This window comes from Myodes glareolus, chromosome 16, assembly GCF_982192425.1.
Source record: "Myodes glareolus chromosome 16, mMyoGla1.1, whole genome shotgun sequence".
NCBI classification, from domain to species: Eukaryota; Metazoa; Chordata; class Mammalia; order Rodentia; family Cricetidae; genus Myodes; species Myodes glareolus.
In genome coordinates, this window is record NC_142041.1 from 48,223,177 (window position 1) to 48,231,418 (window position 8,242).

Genomic DNA, 8,242 nt, shown 5'->3' on the forward strand with positions numbered 1-8,242 from the left:
ACTAACCAGAGGGGGAAGACGGTGTCCATGGAATTCATTGCCAAAACGTTCTGAGTTAAATAGCTATTTAGCGTACACGGATTCAGATCAAAGAAAGAAAAGGGCTTTGAGTAAATATAGAAAGGAGGGTTCACTTCTGAGACCAACACAACCATGCAGCTCATGACGAGACACTAACAGTGACACACTGGAGCTAAGGACAATACTTGGGAGGCTGATGCAGGTGGATTGAGACCAGTCTCATGTATACAATAAGACATGACCTTAAAAAGGCATCCCCCCCCCCCCCCGCAAAAAAAAGATAGAGCTAAGATGGTTACATCAAGTACCCAGGTGGCTTTGCAATCTAGTCTTTGTGGTTGGGTGAGCATACTTGAGTTTATATATGTGCCTGCTGACACTAAGTGGTTGGGACTCCCCGTAGCTGAGCCTGTTTGGATACCACGCTCTTTATGACAGAATTTTACCAAAGCACCCACTCTTCTTCCCCCCAAAGTTGGATAACCTGTCTCTTTATGGTAGTTTTACCATCCCCACTACAGGCTTCTTCACGAATAGCTTTTCTAGCTCATTTTCACTAACTCCAAACCTGGGCATTCAGTTCCCTTGCTTCAAACTCAGTTCCCCATTCCTCACCTTTCACAATAAACATTAGACGCAAACACTGCCTGCCACCAGTACCAGCATACATTACAGTCACTGGCCATAGAGCATCCCTGATCTAGAACCCAAACACTCAGCAACCTCAGATTAGTGCCTGGCACATAAACCACTCTTCAAACATGTGCAATTGCTGGTTTTAGGGTCGAGGACAATTCAAACACAGCTAGTAATGGAACTGAAATCTAAACTCCATCATCCCAAAGGTGAAATCCATGCAACCTCTGTGACATTGCCATCCCAGTGTTCTACAGGAAACAAAAAGCAGAACTGTGGAAAATGGAAGTATTTTTATTGTGTGATTCCATACAACAGAAACCACATTTACATCTGACAAACCACACGGGAAAAATGAGTCTGAAGTAGTACTAGCGATTCAAAGTCATTCATTCCGAATTAAAGGACAATGGTTTTAACTGATTTGAGTTTTCAGATGTAATTTTGCACTGATCAGAATTAGTGTGTTTTCTTAAACTTCTGTATGAACCACAAATAACCTGGGATAGTTCATCTGAAGAACCTGGTACTACATCTGAAGAAAGCTCACAAACTTCCCGTTCATTTCCTGTCTTTGCTATCATACCTGCCTCATTCCATCAACATGCTGAGTTCCTCTCAACTTCCACATCATTCCCAGGGACTCTTGAGTGAAATCTATCTGTATTCCCTTGAAAGTATATGGACAATCCCAATTCCAGCTCTATTCTGTCCTTTTGAAATGTATTCCTTTTTGGCATAATAAATAAAAATACTAGTAAGATTGTGAAAACCTAAATTCTTGACTTCCTTGTATCATAAACAATTCAGTCATATGCTCTTTAGACACCTACTTTAACTACAAGAATTTGTATTTGTTTGGTCCTTTGTCAATTATCTTCACCACTGTCCTGGAATTTACACAAGGCAGCACTATACTTTTATAGAAATTCAATTACAGAGAGGCCAAACAATACAGCCAAGAACCCACAGGTAAAACATGTCACAGTACCTTATCTGAGATTCTATTACTGGAGTGTGCTTTGCTCCTGTGTTAAGATGAATGAATCAGTAAACTTCCCAGGTCCCTTTGGGGACTATTAGTTTATACTTCTTGCTACTTTTTCTCCTAGAACGAAAACAGGTATGTTTGTTCATCAAATTTGGATCCTTTTAAACGGTTCCTTACATAGTTCTCTTACTTCTGGATTGGCGGAAGTTACTTGTTCTATAGTCATAGGTACTGCCTGTCTCTCCAAAAGCTCTTAAAGTTACCTCTACTTGTCAAAAGAGAGACTGCTGACATGTTACAGATGCCACCAATTGTTCTAAAAAGTTATTTCACACTTAAAACCAATTCAAAACATAACAAATTCTATGGATGTTTATTCTCAAGGTGGCAATATGCATTTTTTACTTTTGTACTCAGTATAAATGGAAAAGAGTCACCGTGTCTCACTGCTGAGAATCTCTTTCCCCAACAAAATGCCAGTCTTACAGGGGTCAGGCCGGCTCCAGCTTTCAGTGTCTCCTACAAAGAATACACCATCCTAAACTGGAAAGGGAAACTTAGTATTAAATGATTTGGGCCACATGATTAATTTAAAAGCTGATGTGCCTAAAATGACACATTACCTCTCTTACTTGTAATGAATTTATACATGGGATTGATCATGCTGACATATATGCAAGAATTATGCATACATAAAATTAAAAAAAAGAACATTCTATGTCCAATCCTGAAGAGATCAAAGAGCGCTGGAAGCAGGCACTGGGCTCACAGTAACTTGTGTAATTTTACACTGAACCAGGACACCGTGCATGGAGGACACACAGGCAGCTGTTTTATAATTTCCTTCATTTTGATGGTATTGCTTTCTTGTCTTCCGGAGGGAAGATTTTGACTTCAAAAGTAACAAAATATTTGAGAAGGGAATTTACATCTTTCAGTTCTAAATGGTACTCCTGGGCAATTTTCTCGGCAGTCCATGTTTCTGGAGAAAGTTTATGGTTATTGAGAAGTGTCAATGCTTCTACAACAGAAACTTTGCCTTTGGGAATGTCCATGACATTCTTATCGAACTGCTGTCCGATCGGCAGTCTGAACTCCTTCGGTTCTTGCCGCCGTACTTCAGCATCTTTTACCTAGTAACAACAACAACAACAAAAGAACTTTAGAAGATTTACATTTTACATTTCCCGTGATTCTTAGGTCTGTACTGTTTCTTTTCAGATAAACACGTACACACTTCAACTGCATTTTCTCACTGTAGTTGTCTTTCCTAACTACAGCTTGCCCTAACTAAGGAAAGCCCTACAGAGTTAAACTGAATGAATACATGCCATTTGCTCACCTCCACTGAGTATTATGAGCTCCACATGCTCTAAAATCCAAACCTTCTGAACCGAGACGCCCAGGGAGAAAACTCCACACCTAACTTGCTATGATGATCAGAAGTCACAATACAAGTCCACTCAGAACAACCCCTTATCTTGCCTTCAGGTTTTCTAAGTTGTATATGAAATATACATGAACTGCATGATTAAAACTGGATACTACCACAAAGACACTTCGTAATGGACTACAAATATCCCAAAAATCAGATCTGTAAGACTTCTGGTCCTGAGCAGGTCAGGTAAGGAAACTACAGCTTGTATATTAAAAGAATGGGGGCTGGTTAGGTGAAAATGACACCCGTTTCAGCAGAGCAGCATCCTAACAGGGCTGGGACAACTTACTAGAAAGCTTTTCCACCCTGCCATCACTGATGAGCTGTTACCTAGACGTCAGGTGAAATAATCCTTTTCCTCGCCACAAGCTGCTCCAGCAATCCCTTCTTTTCATCGTCAGCTGCACCTGCCGACACCACTTCTTGGCCGACATGGACAAATTCTATCTTTACTACCTTTTTAAAACCCCCAGACTCAAAGCCAACACCTCTTTAAATCAGTCCTGTAATGGAGTTAAAGCTTAAATCATCCATCTGCCCCAATGAGCCCAGTGGCTGCATTCGGAGGCACTCTTCAGAACTTACCACACCCGACACTGCTGACTACAATGTACAAATCTACCTGTACCTACCAAGGTCCCTGTCCCCAGCTTCCATGCTGAGTCTTTCCCAATTTTCCATCTGTACTTCCATTTTCTTTGTGGCTCTTGTCCCTTTCCGCTGCTCATTAAGTTCCAACTACATCTTCTTTGTCTTTAACTTTGTATTTTGGTGACAGGGTGTCATGAATGCTGTAGCCTTGAACTTCTGGATCTTCACCTACTCCCTACCTCCCATTATAGCCCACATGTAATGATGTCAAAACCTCTGGCCCCAAACTAAGACCTTTCTTTGGATACTTAAGCCCCGAATCCCAAATGCCTAATGGGCACCTCTACTTGGACCTGTATACACCTCAACTCCAGAGTGTCTAACACTGACCCTACTAATCTGCCTGCTTCCAAGTCTACACTTAAAACTGTCTAATGTATGAAGAGACGCTGTTCATAACAGCTCCCAAGTCTCTCTTGATTCCATTCTCCCATCCTCTACTCCATTAAACCTAGACCATGGTGGTGCCACTGGAAGGAACTATCAAAAGACATCTAGCAGGTTTCTTCTAACTAGATCATTCCCTTCCCTCCTAGCTCACTCTCAAATCGAACACCACTTTTTTCCACATTGAACTCTTCAATGACTCTCCAAAGCCCTCCTGATAAAGCTAAAGTTGCTTGGCATGTAGTTTCATGATCCAGGCATAATCCAAGTGCACCCCTCACTTTCCCCTAACCAGTCCCCACAGGATCACTCATTCTGCCTTCACATCCCCACTTGAGTGTCAGGCACTCACCCCTACCTTTTCACTTCCTCAATCTCAAAGTGTCTCTCATTTTCCCAAACCGGGAAGAGCCACCTTCCACTCCATACAGTGATTTTCCTTTTCTTTCAGTATTTCATAATAGTCCCCCAATACCAAAAAAAACCTTTTAATAAAAGTAAACATCCTCTTTTCATTTAGTAGAAAGGCAGAGAAAGTTATAAATTCCACAGAGATATAAAATATTAAGAAAAACACCGAAAAACCAATTCCTAGCAGAAATATTAACTAGTAATGTGGGTAGCTATAAAATAAAAATCATTCATTATCCCAAACACTAAAATAGGAGGCTTAAAAATTCTACTGACTAGAAACAACTTTCCTGTCTTCCTCAAAGAATCAACAATTAAAAGATGTTAATCTTTGAATTAATCTTTAATTAAGAGTTAATCTTTTTCTAGTTAACCCGTGATTCCTAATCTAGTTGTAATCCAATCTAAACAAAGCTTACTAAAGACACTAACACTCTAATTCCAAGGTCATTTAGAAAAAAATAATTGGAGAAGAGACAAGAAGACTTTTAGGTCATATCTGTCACCAGGATGTATTATGACGGTCTATTAACTGGGATAGTATGGGTCTAGGGGTAAGAAGCAAAACCAAACAGCAGCGGTGAGTCTATAAGCAGAGTAGCAAAAGGAATTAGTAAATTAATTATATATTTAGTGACTGGCATCTATTTGAAGAGGTTAAACTGATCTCTTCTACACACAAAACACCAAATATAACATCAAACAAATATATTTACATAAGATCACAATAATCCATGCTCAATATACATGAGAAACAGTATTTCTAAGTACTGCTCGGCATCAGCTTTAAAAAATACCATACTATTGCCATCTTTAATTGAGAATTTGGTGATAACTAAATTTTAGAATGCAAATAACTCTGAGAGCTGTAGCTGGCACTTCCCCATCTAACTCTGCACCTCGATCACAATGGTCACCTCCCTGATTTCAACTTCAATTCAAATTCCAGGCCCGGGTTTAAATGTCACTTCCCTAAAAGCAGTCCCTACTCCTCCTGGGCCTGTAATAACACTGTAGCTGTATAGCTATGCCCGCCGACCAAGGTCTGTTTGGATCACTAGGATGTGCCTAGCATTCCAGAATATAATATGAACTGAATACAATATTACATATCCTGTCCAGACACACCCTTAAAAATACAAACATGTCCCCACCAGACGCTGTCGTTAACATAGGAACATCTGAACTTATACACATGAAAAGGGCTCTAAAAAGTCATTCTTTTGACACTCTGACTAACCACTAAAAGTACCCTACTCTACCAAAGTAGGGTAACCAAACCCTACAACTTCCGCAATAAACGGTGCACACAGGTGCATGCAATCAATTCATTCCCGGGTCTTTCGGCACTCCCTATATATCAATGAGCCAAGCCCTACATCTCACCCGCTGTGCTCCCCACTGACACGCCCTCCCCGCCACACACACACTCGACACTAGACTTCGCTGGCTGCCCTCTTTTCCTTGATCACTTCCTCCAAATGAACTGTTTGCTTAATTAAAGCATACGTTACCGGCAAGGACGACACCGGATCTTTGGAATCGACATACACATCTTTTAGTAGTGACAACAGCTTGTTATCTTTCCTAGAAACTTCTTCTTTGATTTCTGGATGCTCTAAAAAATAAAAAAGAGGGGAAAAGGTCATAATCTTTTCTAGAAACCCGTAAACACGTAAGACAATTTTTTAAAAAAGGAAACAATCGTCTGGACAACTGAGGGAAAACACTAGGCGAGGCGTGCACCCTGAGCAGACCCCGGTTGGCAGAGTGCGCTGCCCCGAGCGCCGGGAACCCAGCCGCTGCCAGCCGACCCCGCGCGGGACGACCTCAATGTCACCCGAGACCTGGGGGGGGGGGGGGGGGCGGTAGGGAGGGGCCGCACTCACGACTCAGCTGCTCCTGCAGGAGGACGCGGGTAGAAGGGTGCTTGGGAGCCGTGGAGGGCTTCATCTTGCTGATCTCCCGCTCGGTTCGGTTCTCCAGGTTGAAATTCCTGAAGGCGCGGCTCACGCGAGCCCCCATCTCTACATCCTGCAGCCCTGGGCTCACCGCACACGTGGGGAGCCGCCGGCGCGGGTGACCTCTGTGCGCCCGGAGCATGCGCACGCCTAGGGTCAGGCGCTGGGAAACCGCCGAGGACGCGCTCGGCGCCCCCTGGCGGCCTGGAGGACGCCTGCTGGGTGCAGCCGCCTGCCGCAGGGGTGCGCGTCGGCGTTGTCAGGGACGCTCGCGCCTAAGGCTTTCAGCCCACGTGACCGCACGGTTACAAAATTCCGGCTTGAGCAAGCAAAGGTCAGTGCAGAGGGTCAAGGTTCTGCACTTCCCTGGCTCTGCTTTTGAGACGTGAAAATAAAGAATCTTTGTTCTCGGCGGCTTTTCCATTTTGACAGCTTTTATTTTCCTGCTTCTTGCCTGGTGCATTTCCACTACTTACTTACTACCACGCCTTTCTTACTACTAATTTGACGTCTTCAAAAAGGAGCACCGAATCCTGCTCTTCGTAGCCCCCCCCCCATTCTTTTCTTCCTTCCTTTTCATTTCCGAATGGATTTCTCTGACACTAATTATACTTATGAATATGTAGAAAGGATGAAATTGACCCATAAAAAAAACATTGTGATTTACCCATAAGTTTTTAAAGCCCACCAACAAGAAACTAAATTTCCAAATTAATAGTATTTCTCCCAGACCGCAGTTGTAAAAACGATTAGAGTTCTTAGCCTATTTGATTAAGTAAAGTAGATTGGTTGTGCCTAGCCAATTTAAAGAAAAGGGAGGGATTTAATTTTTTTAAATGACTATTATTAGTTAGACTGCAGCGTCCTAGGGGGAAACACTAGCGGGGAAATGTTCTCACATTTGCTCATCATGAAATATTTCTCTGGTGACTGCTATAGGGAGCATTTCCCTAGCTGCCATTCATGGAAGCCCAAACGTGTGCTCTCAGAGTTAATTGGTTAGTTATCCTGAAGGTGGCAGGCTGCTCCAAGATTTCCATCTTTAAGCTTTTAAGCAAGTTCCTAATTCAGTGAATTTTTTAAAACCAGTTTCTCTAGGTGCCAAGAAAAATGTTCGTTATCTTCATTAAGCCGTTTGTGTGCTTTAAGATTTTATAGTAGCAATTCCACTCACTGCCTGTTAAAGTACTTCAAAAGTGAAGATCTCATTTTCCTGTGATTCTACCAAACTTAGGGCGGCATGAAAGTAGTCTTGCTCAGGAGTTTCCTGCAAGTCCAGGGCAGCAGACAGCACCAAGTTAAAGATCTGTGAGTTTCCCCACATCAGAGCACTGTACGGAGCTCCCAAAGTCCAGTTGAAGAGTGGGAGGAATGAGAATATGAGCAAAGAGGTCAAGACCATGGTGAGTTCACCCACTGAAACAGTCTACCTGAGCTAACAGAACTCACCAACTCCAGCTGGACTGGGAAGGAAGAAGCATAGGTCCAAACCAGTCCCTCTGAATGTGGTTGACAGTTGCATGGCTGGGGCAAACTGAGGAGCCACTTGTAGCGGCCCCAGGATTTATCCCTATTGCATGTACTGGCTTTTGGAATCCTATTCTCTTTGGATGATACCTTGCTCATCCTAGATATAGTAGGGAGGGCCTTAGACCTTCCTCAAAGCAATGTGCCTTACCCTTTCTGAGGATTAGATGGGGGTAGGATGGGAGGGTGTGTGGAGGGAATGGGAAGAGGCGAGGGACT

General features: G+C 42.8%; 1 protein-coding gene across 1 annotated transcript; it reads right to left on the reverse strand.

Moving 5' to 3' along the window:
• Positions 1–935: 935 nt before the first annotated feature.
• Ndufaf4 (NADH:ubiquinone oxidoreductase complex assembly factor 4) lies at positions 936–6,639 on the reverse strand. The gene is made up of 3 exons (XM_048420336.3): positions 6,425–6,639; positions 6,050–6,153; positions 936–2,781 (listed from the first exon to the last, which is right to left on the reverse strand). The coding sequence occupies exons 1-3, from the start codon at positions 6,636–6,638 to the stop codon at positions 2,494–2,496; spliced, it is 606 nt and encodes a 201-aa protein (XP_048276293.3). The 5' UTR covers position 6,639; the 3' UTR covers positions 936–2,493.
• Between the last annotated feature and the right edge of the window lie 1,603 nt (positions 6,640–8,242).